The sequence below is a fragment of the Oppia nitens genome, unplaced genomic scaffold, assembly GCF_028296485.1.
Source record: "Oppia nitens isolate AA-2021 unplaced genomic scaffold, nextdenovo-longstitch-racon4-pilon3 scaffold9_pilon_pilon_pilon, whole genome shotgun sequence".
NCBI lineage: Eukaryota > Metazoa > Arthropoda > Arachnida > Sarcoptiformes > Oppiidae > Oppia > Oppia nitens.
Genome location: NW_026533253.1, coordinates 2,647,483 through 2,666,847, shown reverse-complemented (window position 1 = coordinate 2,666,847; position 19,365 = coordinate 2,647,483). Strand labels below are relative to the sequence as shown.

General features: G+C 28.0%; 3 protein-coding genes across 8 annotated transcripts; 1 reads left to right on the top strand and 2 right to left on the bottom strand.

Moving 5' to 3' along the window:
• Window positions 1-394: 394 nt before the first annotated feature.
• LOC128964476 (protein hu-li tai shao-like) lies at window positions 395-10,260 on the bottom strand. 6 transcript variants are annotated; one of them, XM_054311067.1, is made up of 14 exons: window positions 10,006-10,260; window positions 4,578-5,036; window positions 4,379-4,521; window positions 4,070-4,301; window positions 3,658-3,987; window positions 3,343-3,600; window positions 2,931-3,041; window positions 2,576-2,855; window positions 2,398-2,514; window positions 2,183-2,239; window positions 1,896-1,955; window positions 1,438-1,506; window positions 1,108-1,175; window positions 395-1,032 (listed from the first exon to the last, which is right to left on the bottom strand). In XM_054311067.1, exons 2-14 carry the CDS (start codon window positions 5,016-5,018, stop codon window positions 904-906), a joined length of 2,295 nt encoding a protein of 764 aa, XP_054167042.1. In that variant the 5' UTR covers window positions 5,019-5,036; window positions 10,006-10,260; the 3' UTR covers window positions 395-903. The 6 variants fall into 6 exon arrangements, with proteins under 6 accessions (XP_054167042.1, XP_054167044.1, XP_054167043.1 ...); XM_054311069.1 differs by having other exon boundaries at window positions 2,398-2,511; XM_054311068.1 differs by lacking the exon at window positions 10,006-10,260 and adding an exon at window positions 5,328-5,369.
• A 424-nt stretch (window positions 10,261-10,684) lies between these two features.
• Window positions 10,685-12,545, top strand: LOC128964483 (histone RNA hairpin-binding protein-like). Its single transcript, XM_054311082.1, has one exon. It carries the CDS (start codon window positions 10,931-10,933, stop codon window positions 11,843-11,845), a length of 915 nt encoding a protein of 304 aa, XP_054167057.1. The 5' UTR covers window positions 10,685-10,930; the 3' UTR covers window positions 11,846-12,545.
• Window positions 12,546-14,018: 1,473 nt separating this feature from the next.
• Window positions 14,019-18,661, bottom strand: LOC128964447 (E3 ubiquitin-protein ligase RNF38-like). The gene is made up of 5 exons (XM_054311034.1): window positions 17,984-18,661; window positions 16,678-16,795; window positions 15,740-16,459; window positions 14,745-15,674; window positions 14,019-14,663 (listed from the first exon to the last, which is right to left on the bottom strand). Exons 2-5 carry the CDS (start codon window positions 16,783-16,785, stop codon window positions 14,601-14,603), a joined length of 1,821 nt encoding a protein of 606 aa, XP_054167009.1. The 5' UTR covers window positions 16,786-16,795; window positions 17,984-18,661; the 3' UTR covers window positions 14,019-14,600.
• Window positions 18,662-19,365: the final 704 nt, after the last annotated feature.

Genomic DNA, 19,365 nt, shown 5'->3' with positions numbered 1-19,365 from the left:
ATATGCTATTCTCCAAAATAAATATTTCATTGTAAAATACAAATGAGATTTTAAAACATTAACATCAATACAATTAAAAGCAATTTGTATTTTTAAAATGTCTGAAAATGATGTTTAAAAATCTCAAAAACATTGAGTAAAAGATGATTAATAATAATTTATATATTTGTAGTGTATTTACAAATAAATATTATTCCCAAATAACGTTTAAATGAAACAATTGTCCTCATTATAAATTTGTTTTATCTTATATAAGGTAATAATATAGTCTTTAAAAATTCATTAAATTATTATTCAATCAATATGTAAATATAATATAATTTAATAATTATCATAATTTCAAATCTAAAATTTGAATAAAATGAACGAATAATTAAAACGCTTTTAGGCCTAAAATAGTCTCACTTTTGCACAAAAGTAAAAGTCTTAAATATATTAATATTAAAGATATATATATTTATTTGTCATTCAAAACAAAATCTTAGTTGAAAAACAAGAGTTTTAAGTCTGCCATAGAGTGGAAGTATCTGTAAAATACTTCAAATTGTCTTATCATTGGTTCAATGTAGGCGACGGACATCTAATACTTTTTTAATTTTTCCTCTCATAAAACAAATTGATTTATAACTCAAAACAATTAGAGAATATATTATAAATAATTATCATTTCTTATTATTTCAAATGGATGAGCAATAAATCCAAATTTATATATATATTTAATGCAACTTTGATGGAAAAATTGAGAGAAAAGATAAGCGTATGAAGTAATGGAGTTTAAAAACAAATATTCAACGCTGTGTTCAAAAAGCTTTTTGTGGCAGTCTTTTCATCAATAGATGAGCGAAGCATTCAATTTGTTAAATGAATTTTTAAATGCAATAAAACTCTAAAATGTCTCTAAAATTATGCCTCAGTTTTGTCTTTATCTTTCTTGTGTTTCTTCTTCTTAAGAAAGCTTGGCGTCCGAAAGCCTTTATCTTTTTTATCCTTTTTGTCTTTTTTGGATTTCTCCAACTCTTTAACAGGCGATCCCTTTAATTAATCAATAATCAGTCAATCAATTAGTGATATAAAACTTATCAATCAATTAAAAACATGTAATAATACCTCTTTACTGCTTCGGGAAGCACCTGAAAGGTCACCTAATTTATCTTCACCATTGACTGCTGTATCACCTAATGATTAATACATTTTCAAATTTAGATAATTGTATAAATCAATGTACAGTATTATTGTAAATTATTTCAAATGTTTTTTTAAATGCAAATAATTTAGTTATTTATTAATAATATTTACTTTCTATGTTTTAATAATATTATTTGTTTACTAAAACAAACAATTAAATCAAATTATAATTACATATACAAACTTAAATTACATCATCTCATCAAATAAGACAATAAAATTAATGACAAACCAAATCATTACAAAACTTACTGGTGCTCTGTTTATTTGGTTTACGTTCAGACCTAAAGCGGCCCCGAGAAAAGTACTTGTCCTCAGCGGCTATAATGATCGTGCAAAACATAAAATAATATAATTCATGCAAACAAAAACAAAATAATAAATAAATTCAAAAGCAATAACAATTAAAAAAAAAAGATAAATAATTCATAACTCATTGATTCAAACTAAAAAAATACATAATTATAATATAATAGGCTATCAGTTATATTATGAAAATTCAAATAAAATTAACATATGATTCATTCAATTTATTGTTTAATATATCATTTAAAAATACGCCTAATTTATACAAATAGTAAAATACCTTCAATTTTTTGAGACTCAGAGAGAGTAACTTTAATATTATCCATAATATAGATAAAGTGATGCGATATTTAAAAAGGGAAGAGAAAAGAAAATTTTTAGACAAATCATTAAATATTACACACCTTGAGCTGCGAGTCGGGCCGAGTGCGACCGGTGCACCCTATTATTGCTAGATATAGATGCTATCAAATGAAAAATTCATGCAATTTAAATATTTTCATTTAATTTAAATTTTAGAAAGTATTAGTATTAGTTGAAACGGAAATGTTTTAAAAATGCATTGCGAAAAGTTGTTAGATTTAATTAAGTTATGTTTTATGATTTTAACAAACATATCATTGCTGTCATATTATTGTTAATTACAAACATAGTTAGACAAACAAAATCATAATTTGTCATTTGGACTAACCATCACATGACGGTGTGATCACTATCAGTGGTTCACTTGAAACGGCTGAACTTTTGCCTATATTTTTATCCACATATTTATTGTAATATATAATAATTTTTATTCATTTAAATATTACTTTTAAAAGTATAAAAGCAGTGCCCAAACCACCATAAAATATATTCCCAAATCAAAGTTTAATAACACATTGTGTTTGAATGTGTATTAATACATACCATCATCATCAGAAAGTGGTGATGTGGGTGATGTAGGACTAGTTATGTCTTGTGTGGTTTGATTTTGAGAAACCGGTTCAATGAGGAGATGTCGCACATTGTCGGGCACGTCATCTACTATGATATCAATTTGTTTATTAATAAATACAATATATATATATATATTATAATGACAAACCTAATTCTCCCCTTTGTTTTTTCTCAACAGTTTGTTTGTAATCTTCAATTTCCTGTTCCGTTATGTTATCGAACGGATTCTTAGCGTAAGCACTCTTATAGACCATAGCGTTGTGTTGATATTCTCTCTGAATAATACCTTTAGATGCGGCGCCAACTAAGACAACCTGATCACCACTTTTTTGTTCATTCATATGCCTAATCTCTTCCCACGTGACACCCTCCAGAATATGACTTTGTGGTCCACCGGATATCTTATTTTGGAGGCGAACTTCTTTCATCTATTAGTTCAATCAACCAATTGTTTATAATTAAAAAATAAATCGATAAAACAAACAGTTGTGACAATGTCTGACCTCCTTTTGTTTTCGTTTGAATTCATTGGGATCGTGATTGACCGGAACAAATTGGTGAGGAGTTTCTATCTTAATAGGAGTGCTGTGTGATGGAGACCCATCCTGAATCCACTGCAATCAATCATAACAAAACATATCAATTGGTTTATTAAATAACACTTAATGTCAAATAAAGCAATTTATTTAAGCATATAATCTATTATTTTAAATATTTCATTTAAATATTTTACAAAATGAGATTACATTTAAATTGGAGTTTTTTGTAAGAAAAATACATTTTGATTACAATTAGAGATTTATATAATACAATTATCACTAAATTATTTATCATTCTATTGTTATTTAGTTAATAAATGTGGCCCTAATTGTCATTAAGTGTCAAATGAAAGCTATCATTGAATTAATTTCAAACCTTAGTTATCTTTTTAGGGTCAGGGGTTCCAGTTTCAAGAACTTCAACTTTTTGGTATACATTCGGCGAGTTTACCCAACGAAGTTTGTCTTGAGTCCGTTTGCCTTCAACTAACTTCTTAAGTGGACTCAACCATTTGTCCTCTTCGAGGTAATGCGCTAATGAAGAGGCCGAAGGAGGCTCTTCAACGTCATACTTAGTTCGTGTCTGATCTGCTCGAAGAAGTGGCTGCCGATATAGATATCCCGTACGAAATCCCTAATAATAAACAATATAATAAAATAATCTAAATTATTAATAGATTATATTATTTACCGCATTGTCTAACATTCGCATCTGTGCCTCAAACTCCAGATCCCAAACTTTCCATTTCTTGAGCTTCTCTTTGTGTTCGTTTTGGTCCGAATTTGAAGCAACAATTGAATCATCAGTTGAGGGCTTTCCCTGGACTTGAGAACCGGAGTGTTTGATAATAGAGCGAACCTGTTCTACGGCTTCTGGTGTCATAATACGAATGTTATCCAATCCACAGGACATTAACTTAATCTGTGTCTCGCAAGCGATCACTAAGTTTTGCATCAGATAAAGAGCTTCTTCTAAAGACTCGCCACATGTAAGGACTCCATGATTTCGTAAAACTAAGACCTGTTAAAAGTAATGGTCAAAAATTTATAAATTAAATTATAGGTAATTAAAGATCAAATAAAAACAAACAAACTTTTTATACCTTATTAAAAGGACCCAAATTTCGGGCTATTTGATCCTTTTCTTCGGGATCTATAAGTATTCCTCTGTAATCGTGATAACTTATATCACCTAAAATAGCTGCCTCTTGACTGGCGGCTAGTAATCCGCATTTCATAGCAGAGACGGCAACACACGGCGGATGATGTAAATGAATGATTGCTCTAATATCGGGTCGAGCAGAATGAATGGCTGAGTGAAGCACAAAACCGGCCCTAAAATAATCAAATCATTCATCACATTAATCATTATAATAAAAACAAAAGTTATAAATAATAACTATTATCTATACCTATTGAATGTAAAGTTAGTCGTGCCGGGATCAAGTATGTTGCCCTGCATATCGACTTTGAGTAGTGATGATGCCGTCACCTCATGATATTGAAGACCAAAGGGGTTCAACAAAAAATGTTCGGCATCTTGACTGACACGTGCCTATAAATTTGCAAATCACTCATAAAATACTATAATATATTATAATTGATTCATACAGTGATGTGATTATAAATGCCTTCCGACCAACCATACAGTTCAACGAGTCTATAAACAGCTGCGAGTTTACATCGAAGAGGTTTCTCTCCTTTTGCATAACGAAAAGCATCGACACCTCGAATGTCGTTAATTGGCATTCCTGAGTGACCTAACTTAGACAATGATGAACCACGAGCTGATTGCGGCAGTAAGAGCTCAGTTACTTGTTGTAGTGCCGATAGACTGGCGGGTAAATAGCCCTCATTTAGCTGCGATTCAATGATGCGTTCGAGTTCTTCCCTAAACACTTGGCTATTCATAATCATTTCAACCCGTTTCCTGCGATCCATTTCCTTCATATCGGCGTCAATATCGGGTGGTCTCCACATTTCTCTTTGGCATTCGGGGTCATCCGGATCAAACTTAACACTTCTAACACCGTTCTGCTCCACTCCAGACATACTTTATTCAAAACTTTTCTATAAAAATAATAATAAATTTTAGTTAATTTATAGTTCACTTATAATAAAAATAAGTTATTGAGATTATCAGAATAGTATAATTGTTAATTAGTAATGTTATAAAAAAAATTATTTATTTATTCATAAATTTATTTTATTTCTAGTAAAAATCATAATTTATAATCTATAAACTATTATACAGTCTAATCAATAGCAACAGTAAATTAGACTGATCATAAAAATACATATATACAGTATACACATATTAAATAAATGTGATTTAATCACTTATTTATTGGTTAAACTAACCGTAAGTTAAAAGTGATATTTTGGACAATTGAGTGAAGGAAAGTAGTATTGATATATCTTTTCGAGACACATGTCCAATATATCGATTGTAAATTAAGGTTTACTAAGTTTAGTCAAAAAGTAAGAAAATAAATCACTTTTTTTTATTAAAATAAGTGCAAATTACACTAAAATTTGATTTAAATCTATAACAACTATTTTTTTATTTGATAGTAAAAATATAAACTATAGTCTATAGATTAATGGATTAAATAAAGATTTTTTTCTACACTTCTATTTATTTTTTACTTAAAAGTTGTTCTAATATATTTAATATTAAACATTTTTAATACTAATTTTATAATACATGTAAATTATTGAAAATACAAAAATATGATTAAAAAATTGGTCACTCTTTAGTCTACACAATATACAAACATCATTGAAGATATAATATAAAATTTGAGTAAATGTGGCACAACTTTAGAGAAGTCCAACCCCTCCTTTAAAAACAAAGGTCGACGGACTCTAAATAATAGTCATTTAAAGTTTGATTATTGCATTGAATTTTATTACATTTGTAAGAGTTATGTGTTACCAAATAAATTACAAAATTAAATGATCACTATTTTATCTATACTTTCATATCAAATAAAGTTTTGCTTGTTTTGTATTTATGACTATTTTTGTTATCATTTCTAAAGTACTGTAACTTACATAATATTTTTGGGTAACGTTGAAAAAAGATAAACATTTATAGACAGTGAAAGCCACAGGATATGACTAATAAATATGCAACAAATGTAAAGATTTTACGCTTAAATATTATCCAATCTATCTAAATGTTTATTATAATCTAACAAATTAAATAATGGTTAACCTAATAATTATATCTCATCGTTAAGTCCTTCACTACAAATAAACATAATTAACACTATTTTTTAAGTATATTATTGTCTATTATTAACTGAGAAACAAACATAAGTCGAGTGGTGTTATATTTTAGTGTAAATATAGATAAGTTTTAGGAATTTAACAAATGTCTCGACAAACATGTAATACATTATATAAATTTATATAATATTTATTATATATATTTTATGATAAATATTTAAAAAACAAAATTAAAACAATAATATACTTTAATGTTAGTCTTCTGTTAACAAATAGTTGTGAAAATATATATTTTTTTAAATAAAAATTTAATGATAATTAAAAAATCACTCACTTTTATAATTTTATAAGTTATTTACATAAATGAGAGGTGTGTTCAAAACATATAATTAATTCACTATAAAATGTTGATTAATATCTAATCGCTTAGCAATAATTAACATGAAATATATATTTAAATGATTATTTTAATTAATTATTAACTATTAAAATTTAATTCACTGTAAATATTGTTAATTAAAGAAATTAAAATTTACACAAAAATTAAAACAATAACAACAATAATGTAAACATTAAATGTATATCAAATTAAGTGTGCAATTAATCAAATAGCAAGTGTTTGGTTACAAATCACGACTATTCACATCATGAGAGCCAAAATAAGACAACTTTTAAGACCAGTGCCGCTATTAAGGAGAAACTCGTTTATAATAATGTGTTTACTATATTAACAATACATCATATATATAGTGTTGTAGTCATAATCAAAAGGTTTATATTGTATTATAAACTTTATAGACAATACAACATTTTTGTACCAATTGTTGTGTAAGCTTTTACATACAACAAGGTCTGAGAGTCAACACTAACTTAATATTAAAACACATGAAATTCAGTTAATATACAAAACAACAAAAAACAAGACAACCCAACACTGGTTTAGAGGTATGATCTCATGGCTCAACTGTTTTACGAGTAAATCATTATATTTTTCTTTTATTACGTCCTTCTGACAGTTACTTTAAGACAACCCATATCTCTACCATTTTATTAAACATTTTTCATATTTCAATAAAACTATTTTTTATATTAATAAAAATTTTCAATATATTAAACAGAAACTGTTGTGAAATTAGATGTCAAATCAAAAGATGATAATCAAATCAACAAAGTATAGCCACTGTTTTAACACATCCCTCAATGCATTCAAATGTATACATAAAGTGCTGTTTAAATGTGTTTGTTATCACAACTGGTTTGACAAAAATCAGAAAAGATAATACAATCGCATAGCTCTGGCATTAAATAAGGCAAACCAAACCATACTATACCATCCATACCATAGTCCAACCCATCCCACAAATCAACACAAGCAATATGTTTAAAATATACATACATTCATAATATATTGTATTTTAAATGCGTGTATGCATCAGCCTTACGATTAACAATAAATATAATTTATATATAAAAATAAAAAATTATAGTCAAAGGAAATAAAAAAAACTGCAAATATATAATACATAAAAATAAATATAACATTCATTTGTGCTAACATTGATGCGTCTCATACTATCATACTATTGTACACATTATTTATATAATTTATGCTTTATTTTAAAATCACATATTAAATAACAATAGTTTAAAAACAATAATTTTGAAATAGAGACATAATATAATAATATATCCAATTAATCTTATTATTATTTGTTATATTACTGTTATTGTGATTACAATTTACTTTTGAAAGTTTTAATAACTCTTTAGATAAAATACTAAAAGTTATAATAGTATTTAATAACAAATTCTAAATAGTTTGAGTTACTATGGAAATCAAATAATTATTATCATTTATAAGGCAATCCTCATATTATACCACAATATAATATATGTTTAATAACAACACTGTTAACTAATATAATATATAAAATAATTCAGTTCAATAAAGAGTCAATACATTCATTAATGTTTGGGATGACACACAAAATAAAGGGCTGATAGGGTGATAGGGAAGGGGATGAAGGACTGCAGACTAAAATCATAAATGGTTTTCAAACATTTGCAATAAAATATAAAATGTTATTTTCATTGAAACAAATGATAATAGACTATTAAAAGCATCGACAAAATATACTTTTTTGTTGATTATACTATATTTCTTCAAAAAGAAAACTTTATTATATTTGTAATTTCAAGGCTTCACATAATAGCATTAAAAAGTAAAATATATTATTAAAAGGCTAATACAAGTCACTCTATTTAGCACTTCATTGACAAACATTTATACAAACTTATCTGAAAACTTATATTTCGGACAAATTTTTCAAATATAATCATCAATAATAATATTTAATATATTTAATAACATCTAAAACATTTTGATCATATATATTAAATATTACAACTATTAAATATTGATAAAATTATATATATGTTCATTGTAATGAGATTTTATTGAAAATTGCATTTACTATTCATGTATTACTATAGATAACCTTAAGAATATAAAACAAGTATTAAATACCTTAAATAACATTTAAAATACAATGTATTTTCTAATAGTAAAAGTGTATTTAAATTATAGATTATATTCATTCACTTTATTTTAAACAGTTTTGTGCTCATTTTTAAAACGCTGTTTAAATATAGCAATTAAATTAAATAACAAATAGTGCAAATCATTTTAATGTTAAAATACTATATATATATATATATTAATTATAAAAAATAAAATCTAATTAAATATCAAATATACAGTTAAACTAATAATTAATTCTAAAACGCTTTTAAAAGTATATTCATTGAATGCATTAAATTGATTATATAATAATAGTATTATCAGCTATTATAAGTAGACAATAACTATTATAAATATCAGTAAATTATTTAATGTAAATATTTTTACTAATATACGTTAATTAAATAAATTTTTATTAAAATGCCATTATTTGCAAACACTAAGTTCAATATTCTTCAATACTAGTATTTAATGACTTTATTACAGACAAATATATAAATAAATGATTCTTAATAATAGACATAAAAATGTATTTATAATATTATTGCATTAATTTTATTATATAATATTTACAACAAAAATAAACTATTACCACATTATACTTTATATAATACTATACTATATATAAAATAAAACATCAATTGTTTTTAAATATGAATGACAGTATATTAACTGTTAAATTATTTTCTAAATGTTATATTCAATACAATTAAATATGATATGACTAAAAATGACACTAAAATATATCATATAATGATTCGGGGTTTCAGTCAAAATATGTCAAGTATTGCATAAAAATAGTTCAGACATTTAGACAAATTATATTACCTATTAATAATAAAAATTTAACGGTTAATGTAATATAATTTTGTGGAAATATAGTATAATATTATCATATATTAAGTAATTTTAATTAACTGGCGATCAGTGAAAATATATCATATATTATATAATATTATTATCACAAATGAAATTCACTATTTTTGTCCTATCTTTTTATATAAACTAATCATCAATGAATTTATCATAATATATATATATATATATATATATTTATATACCTCGTGTAATCAAATACTAGTATATATATCCTAATGTATAAAATTATATGTTTAATATTATAATATAAATATATTAAATTGTATGTCATATTAAATATAAATGAATTCAAATGGCATTCAATAGCATCGACAGAGAATATCATAGTATTTATGTTAATATTATATTATTGCTGAAGCAGTGAAACACTGTTTTAAAAATAAATTGTATTCAAAATAGACTTACCGTTTGAACCAAATGTTTGACTCGTTTAATAAAAATGGGTTTTAATTATATGTAATAGAAATTTATGTCAAACAAGTGTCTCAATACATATATACAACTAATGGTCACTTATAACAGTCAACAGCACTGATAGCTGCTCTACAGTCAGCAGTGGACAGTCGGCACACAGTGTCGGCTGTACTGTTGGGGCGAACTGTGTTAGGGCGCGGCACTACACATACAGACAGACAGACACATACATACATACACTACCCATCCATCTATAATAGTAATGGCCGGCAATGAGGCGGTCCCTATCAGACAGCACTGGCATTAATAGTCAACTGCACCCAAACACACACTTAAACATCATTACTATTTATAGGAGTGTTTGATATACAGTTCATACCCTATAATGTAATCAATGCTTACAAATGTTTAATATATATTTTAAACATAAACTTTATGAATGACTCAATACAGCATTAGTAGTAACGCCTATTAGTAGTACATTACAGTATATACAGTAATACCAGTGCTTTAGTTATTATATACCAATAGTATATGTTTTGGCGCTTAATATAAATTGTCAGACAATTATGTTTACAGTAAATACTAGTCAGTGATTGGTTGAGCGCTTAATGTCATAGTATTGGCGCCAATATGTATGCAATGACCCGCTCTTTGCAATACAGAAGACAATACTTGAAAGTAATGACTGATAACAACAACTGTTTCCTTTAAATTGTCTTCAAAAGTCTTAACCATTTAATTGATTGTTTTAATTATCCATAAATTGATTACACAGTTATTGTAATCAAATATAACAGTAATATAATTGAGTAAATCTATTGGATTTAGTTGTCATTTGAGTGATCGTCCCGTTAAACCAATTGTTGACTTAAATTCAATTGTGTGACAACAAAGACATCACAGAAAAAGGACAATGAGTTTAACTAAAGAAGATCTCATGATTCAGAAGCACAAAAAGTTTGCCATAGATTGGGCTGAACTGTGCGACTCCGATGAAGACGAAGACCAACAATGGTCTCATGTTTTTGATCGTATGTTAGGAAAGTCTGTCGACAAATCCATTATTGAGCCACAAGTCGAGGGCCCAAACAATGAAGAGGGCAACGAAAATAAAGATAATAGAGATGAAGCGGTAGTGAAGACAACTGATGGAACCATAGATGACGATGAGCTGATGACTGATATGACTGACACATTCAAAGAACTGGATTCAGGTCTCGGCTACAGTGAAATCTCTAGCGAAGACTACCGACACTTACCGGCTATAAGTTCGACACCGAAGTGTGTCCTACGAAACACTACAAATATAGACCAAATGTATGATATTTTCAATTCTCCCAAATCATCACCCATTAAGAAATTGCAGGACGAATCCGTCACTGACAAGACAAAGAACTTTGAGTTCAGAACTCCTAAGCCTAGTCGTGTTCGTAGAAGTATATTTGGCAGCGAAACAAACAACAAGCGATCATCTGGTGGTTCATCTCGAAGATACCTACAGAACAGATCGTTGGACACTTCGGTTGAATACGAAACCGATTTGGCTATCATTCGCCGTCGTCAGAAGCAAATCGATTACGGAAAGAATACTATCGGTTATCAGAAATATCTAACTCAGGTTATGAAAAATAAACGTAAACACGAAGACCCGACAACACCCGAAAAATTCATTAAATATAGCCGACGCTCATGGGATCAACAAATCAAATTGTGGCGCAAAAGACTTCATGAGTACGACCCACCGGAACTTAAAGAAGCCAATCAAGACATCGACGTATCGGACCTGTTGTCCAATTCATCATTTGATTCATCAATTAATGACTTGTAGTCGACATTGATATAAATGTTAATTAATGAAGACATCATAAATAATTTTTTAATAATTTTATTTATACTTTTATTTAAGGCATTATCACATCATTATTATATACTGTGTATTATTATTATTTGATAGATTTTTACATTATATTGTATTTTAGATACAGTTTGCGTCCCTTTTAATGCTCTTTTTCTTTAGTTATATACCGTATATATATATATTTAAATTATTTTTAATGTTTTCACAAAACTAAACATAATATCATTTCTATAGACAATTTCATTGTCCCGATATTTAATTTTTTTAGCATTTGGTACAAAAATGTATGGTTTTTTGTTCAATAAATGATTATAATTTAAAAATATAATTGAATCAAAATATATCGTACAGTATATTGGAATAATTACTGCATTAATAATGTTATATTAAGCTAATTATTTTGTTTGGTTAAACATATTGATTACATTACAATAATATGTGTACGGATTGCACCTCAAGATAATAATAGGAAGAACTTATAAAACTTAGTTAACTATTAGTTTGTAAATACAGATAACGATAATGAAATGCAGTATTAATTGCATCGTTCAGTTAGCAAATGCTAAACATATGATAACTTAATAATTGTTATTTCAATTTGTTTTTAAAACTATTTCTTGTTAACCGGTCTTACAATTTTCAGTCAATACAACCGGTGCAGTATTGCTGTCCATTAATATATTCAAACATTAACACTGTATTTGTTATATGAAAATAATAATTATATAATAAATGTAATAATAATATAATAATAAATATTTATAAATATGTTTGATGTTTTAATGACACAATTGGATTTTAAATTATAGAATTTAGAATTAATATTAAAATTGATTTTTAAATTATGGTAGTTTTAATTTTGAAATAAACAATTTATTCTAACCCTATTGAATACCAATCTAAATAAGTATAAATTATTGGTATTTGTTAGCAAAATTGTAATTATTATATTTAAATCATAAGCCACATAAACAATTACGGGTTAAGTTAATGTGTAATACATTTTTAAATGAAAGTACTGTAAAGTTTATTGCATAAGACTGATAACAAAAGTCCTATTATTGTTAAAAGAGGACACATTTGATAGCACTGTATATAAAAACCTGAATAATGGTGAAAGTGTGGCAAAAAAGATCAGATTGTTTTTAAAAGGGAAAAACACCTTCAATTAAATTATTATTACAATCTTAATCGTGTCATCAAAAGTAAATCATCAAAAACAATGTTAACTTAATTTTTTTCATGAATACCAATTAGGTCTGACTCATTGAATCCACTGATATATAGGTTTGGTGTCTTGTAATGACTTGTTTGGTTAGGTTTTCCTGTTTATATAGAGCATCGCTTTTATACTGTTTTCAAACAGAGCGCAAAATTAGGTTATTATCAATTGGTTTAGGTTTGAGGTCACAACTATTATATATCAGTCATCAATGGCCAACCATCGGCATACAACATATATTACAATTAATTAATTATTTAACAATTACAATATTAAAATAACCATTGATTTTTGAGGCAAAAATAATTATTATGAGATCTGAAATAAGTTCATAAAAATTGTCGTATTATTTACAAAAATATATGAAAAACTCAATAAAAATTTAATTCAAACGGTTTGACCAATTGTTTACTCATCTAAATGTTGCGCTTCATTTGGCCTTTAATTAAATTTCATCAATGAATTAAATGTATAACAAATATTAATTTACACTATATGTAAATTATATTCGACATTTAAGAGATAGTTTCGACATTATAAAATGTTGAATATAATTTAAACATAAAACTTTATAATCAAATTATCGTATAAAACAAATATTTTATAATAAAACGGAATTATTTTATGGAATAATACTCTTTGTAAGCCATTATATGGCTAATTATAGCTAATGTGTTGTAATTACAAGTTTTTAAAATCAATAGTATTGAAACATATTTACTACAATTTTTATAATAAAAACAAAATTACAATTATTTAAATACAATCAAAATTAACTAATTAATAACTTTAACACTGGTATTCACAAACTACATCTCAAACAATACCTAATATTTTGAAAAGTTTTAATTTGATTTAATTTTTTAAAAATTACTTTTAAATAAAATAAAATATAATTTTTTGCTAAATATTTTAATGGTGTTTAAAATAATTTTACTATCTAATAAACTCATTCATATAAACTTCAATTTATACCACTACAGTACACAACCAAACTTACTTAAATAAATAAAACTTCATTATTTTAAATGTTTAATATGTGATAAAAGTCAACAATTGTTATCAACATTTTTGTTGAATTAAAATTTTGAGTACGAGTTTGAGTCTGTGTTGTAAATAAGGTTTAAGTTGTATTCAAGTTATAGTTATGAATACCAGTGTTAATGTCACTGGGATTGAACTTCGAGGAAAATAAGTGAGTTTACTGTATCCTATGGTAAGCATAAAATTGAAATAACAGACAGTTATTACAATTTAATAGTATTTCTAATCACAAATATATATATAAAAAAATTCAGAACTTATTTGCAAAATATATATATATTTGGAAATTTTAGGCTAAAAATAGTTGTATTTATTATTTTCACTTTCCATTATTATAAATATCAAGTGCTCGACAAATATGTTGAGCATTTACTTGTTGTTGATTATGTAGTTTTAAATAATTGAATGTTGCGTTGCATTACGTAATCAAATTAATAAATGGCACAAACATATCAACATTCAGTCCGATTCATGTTCTGTAAAAGAGGCGTCGCCACGACATATGGGACACGTCCTGTTAGTCTATACATCAATTAAAATTATAATTAAAAATATGAATATAAAAAATATAATCAAACTATAAATTTATATAAAAACCCATACTTTAAGCCATTTGTCGACACATCGGACATGAAATTCATGAGCACAGGGAAGAACGCGAAGGTTTTGTTTGGCTTCAAAGTCACACATACAGACCACACAAGTTGTTTGATCCGATTCGTGGGCGTTCTCAGGTTTGTATCGATACGATGGCAACTGTTCGATCTCATTGCGCGCTAAACCTCTAGGCTTGGCCTCTCCCAGTCGTTCCGCTAAACTGAGCAATGCTTCATAATTTTCGGCTTCAGGTGACTCTGGATTGCCTACAAAGTCTCCGACGCCGAATGTTCCCATAGGCAACTGATGCTGTTGGCTTGAAAACATGGCGGCTAACATATGAAACATTGCTGGAACATTGGTAACAGGAGGTGGTGTTATCGGTTGAACCGGCATTATGTTTTGATATGGCGACGGCACCGGAGAGGCATTAAACATATGTGATCGATGAGACCGCCGCATATTTGTCCGTCTCTGCATTAGACGTGGACTCTGTATGCATAGGTAATCATTAGGCTGTCCGCCGTCTACGTGCATAAAGTTGGTTACACTCGGAATGGAGATGTGATGTAGAGGTGATGAGGACTGAATGTATTGTGAATTATGAGCCGTTGCCGAACCAATATGTGAATGTGTGTGGTGTGGGAGTTGTTGTTGTTGCTGATAGTATTGTTGTGAGGCAGCTGCTGCTAATGTCGCCAAATTAAGAGGTAGATTTGGATGATTCGAGTGACTGTAACCGCGGATGCGATTCGAGTCGATATCAGGCAATAAGGTTGGCTCCGAAAGTTGGACTCCAGGAGGTGATCGACAATAAGAGTTAGTCAAACCTAATGGAAAGTTTGGTAGGGGTGGCGTTTGGGTTAAATTATATTGTCTCGCATTCGGAGATCCAAATAAGTTTGCATAAGTCTGAGCATTTCCCGTCGGTGAGACCTAAGTTTTAAAACAATAAAATTAATACATTTATTATACATCAAAGATATGAATTAATTACAAACCTGAGGTGATGCCAATCTGAGCTGATGGAGACAACACATGCAAACTGATTGCGAGGCAATGTTTGAATTGTGAGGTGTATTGTGAGGGTTCTGTATATGCGATGAACGGTATGAATGAGATCCAGATTGAGAATCAATTTGGTTGTGATTATTGTTATGACTCGTGTGACTGGCATTTATTAGTTGTGCATAAACTGCATTTGTATTGGAGGCCTGAGTCGGTTGAAGACTATTTTGATGGTTTGTATGAGGATTTCGATGATGGCTTTCGCGGTGATGTTGACTGTTCTGATGAGATTCTAAACTATCCATTCGATAGGAGGATGCCATAGATGCTGATCCAACAATACCAGCATAACCACCAATACTTGATTGACAAGTATTTTGATTCTGAATCGTTTGTAGAAGAGGTGGTGAAGTGCGCGCATATAGACAGCAGCGTCGAGCAGATGGACTCCGCCGAAGTCGCGGTACATTATGTCGGTCAGCAATTGGAGAAAAATGATGATTATGTTGACCACTGTTGGCAGTCATTGCGTTTATTGGTCGTCTCAGATTAGGTGTACCAGAATTACGGCTACGACTTCTCAGAGTTCGCTCCGAATTCTGGTCTATAAGATGACCACTATATCCATGTCCTGCTGGACCACAATTAGGCGGTGGACTGTCTGTTAGTGTGTTTAGTGAAGTCCGCCTTCTTTTTCTACTCGGACTCTCACTCTATATATCAATTGATTGTATGAAAAGTATCGATCAATATATTGAAACAATCAATTAGTTTGTGTTACACTCTATATAATAAATATTAGTTTTTTATAAATGTCAATACTTTTACCATTATTTGGGTGAAAGCATTGACACAAATTAAATATTAATTATTAAAAAGTACTAATTATGTGATATTTAGTGTATGTCTTAATTATAGCTCAATTACAAACCTTCCTTCCGATGCCATCGCTTGTATGTTGGATGTGCTGGAAGTGATTGGGAGAGTGTTGCATGTGTTGCGAGTGATGGTGTGGTTGTTGTTGTTGCTGTAATACCATTGTGTAGTAACTGTTCAAAAAAACAGCCAACAAATGAGTCATTCATTAATATTTGGCAAAATTGGTTTATCTCATACACCCATATATTATAAATTATAATATAATATATTGTGTTCAATGGGTTGTATTTCACAATACACTATACTATACAATATAACCTTAACTACACTTAAAATACATTAATATTTCATTCAAATTAAGTGTTACGTAAACACTCTTATTTGAAACTTAGTTTTCTTTTGTTAAAATCGATAATTTGTGGTCAAAAATGCACCGAAAATCTGTTTTAAACAATTGTTGTTTGCTATATATATTTAATTTACAATTATATTCAAAATACAATTAACTATTATATACTGATATCAATAGAAATGCGTTTCAATTTATATATAATTATGACTTATTTATAAATACTGTATATATATATATCATATTTATTACATGAGAGTATTAAAGTGTTTATTCAATACTTTCCAACTATCGGTTACTAACGATATGTCGGAAACAAATATCTATTTTTGATTTGATATAAATTACACATATTGTGAGAAATTTAATTTTTTAAATTCAAATCAATATTAACTAATTAATCAAATTTTTTATTAATATTATTTTATAATTGTATTATAAACCTAATAACAAAATGAAACCTAAAAAGTTGTACAATAATATGGGTTTTCACACTATATAATAGCATTAAAAACACAGCCATACATACAAATATATGGCTTTCCTTTTGGTAGACTTTTTTTTGGTGAACTGATTGTCATTTAGACTTTAAAATTAAGGAAACTATTCATTAAATTTAAAATAATTTGAATATTTTTGATACAAAGTCAAGTCTATGGACTAATCATATATTGTCTATAACTCAATGCCTACAACATTAACAACATATCTAACCCTTTAATCGACGCCAATGTGTGTATAGCTATTTGAAAAGTAATCAATAGTTGATTGCTATATATATTTATCATTTTATTAATTTTGAAAACAGCGCTAATCAATGCCATATATGATTATTAATAATTAATATATTAATATGAATATTGATATGAATTAGTGATCAATAGTTAACAAATTCAAAACTATGCGCTCAAAAAGCTATTAATATGTAACATAACATATCAAACATATAGTGTATATAATATCAAATGGATTGAAGAAAACATTAATGAAAACAAAAAACTAGACTTACTTTCAATGGATTGTTGTTTGTAATGACAAAATCACTTTAGTTTAGACGTCTTTATAATGTATATCCAATGGTATGTATGGTCAGTGTGTTGACCGATAACACGATATATTGTCCACAAAGACTTATAGATTCAATATCTTTTAACACAACAACTATGAGCTGATCTAAGAGTTAGTCTTTGTGGTAGAGTTTGGCACAAATGCCATAAAATGTCTCACAAAACACTGGTATACATACTATACATACAGTGACTGCCTATTCACAGGCTGTGCCACTGCCTAACTGAGAGATAGAGAGAGAGTTCCTAAGCTGTAATGCCAGTGCTTTTCAAAATCTAATGGCAAGTGTAGTGTTAGCACTGGTAGGAGAGAGCGCCAGTATTTAATTGTATGGCATAGACTCGCATGAGTTGTGTTGGTATACCAGTGCTGGCAGTGCCAGTGCTGGGCGTTTGAATCCAAGGGCATTACGTTTTGCTATTAGTTTTGGCATTGCTTTCCTATTTTACCAGACTTTCCAATACATACACATTTTGCTGGTCCTCTCAATGGCACTGGCATTACCTCCCGTCTCTTACTACCACTGGAACTGACTGTTTTCAAGACATATCCACACCATTTGACAATAGCCTTACATTAGACACAAACCCTATTTTATATTACATGTTGTGTTCATTATTGCCATATATTTATTCTCTATTAATCTTAATGTATAGTATATGTGATTCTTATGATTCATAATTATTCCACAATTCAATAAACAATTGATTTGTTTGATATTTATTAATATTTTTAATCTTTAATATAAATAAATATAAATAATATTTTAAACATTTTCTCCAATAGCTTTCAATAGCATTTTCTTTTACATTGTCATTAGTAATACTCTACTACATATTGTATAGTATTTTATTTTTATGATAAAACAATATTAATCATAAAAATAAAATAAACTATGTAGTTAAATTGAATAAGAAAATTAAAATATTAATAAACGTATTTTAATAATGTAAAAATTAATTAAATCTGATACAATGTATCGAAAATATGCCTGTTTTGTATTACTCTAGTATTGATGAATGCATTGGTATGGGAGTCCAGTCCATGTCGACAAAGACGGGTAGTCCCGTGTGTTTTTGTAAGTCTAGTTTGGGAGAGACCACTGGCACTACACATTCAATGCCGTATTCAATGCTAAACATTGTACAAAAACTATGCCATTGCTATGTATTATATCCACAATTGCTTCTATGGTTTGGTGTATAGTATACACAGTAGTATAACTTAGTATTATATTGTAATGTATTTATTAACCATTATTCAGTATATTTCGATAAAACTATTAAATATAATATACAATTCATTTGTTATTATATTTCTATA

What these genes read in the sequence shown, in the direction of transcription:
- LOC128964447 (XM_054311034.1), bottom strand. Translation starts at nt 16,785, where the DNA reads ATGGTATTACAGCAACAACAACAACCACACCATCACTCGCAACACATG. An exon ending in GCGATGGCATCGGAAGGAAG is followed by an intron (nt 16,460 to 16,677) that starts GTTTGTAATTGA and finishes ATTGATATATAG; the next exon opens with AGTGAGAGTCCGAGTAGAAA. An exon ending in GTGTCGACAAATGGCTTAAA is followed by an intron (nt 14,664 to 14,744) that starts GTATGGGTTTTT and finishes ATTGATGTATAG; the next exon opens with ACTAACAGGACGTGTCCCAT.
- LOC128964483 (XM_054311082.1), top strand. Translation starts at nt 10,931, where the DNA reads ATGAGTTTAACTAAAGAAGATCTCATGATTCAGAAGCACAAAAAGTTT.
- LOC128964476 (XM_054311067.1), bottom strand. Translation starts at nt 5,018, where the DNA reads ATGTCTGGAGTGGAGCAGAACGGTGTTAGAAGTGTTAAGTTTGATCCG. An exon ending in GCATTTATAATCACATCACT is followed by an intron (nt 4,522 to 4,577) that starts GTATGAATCAAT and finishes GCAAATTTATAG; the next exon opens with GCACGTGTCAGTCAAGATGC. An exon ending in GATCACACCGTCATGTGATG is followed by an intron (nt 1,956 to 2,182) that starts GTTAGTCCAAAT and finishes TTCATTTGATAG; the next exon opens with CATCTATATCTAGCAATAAT.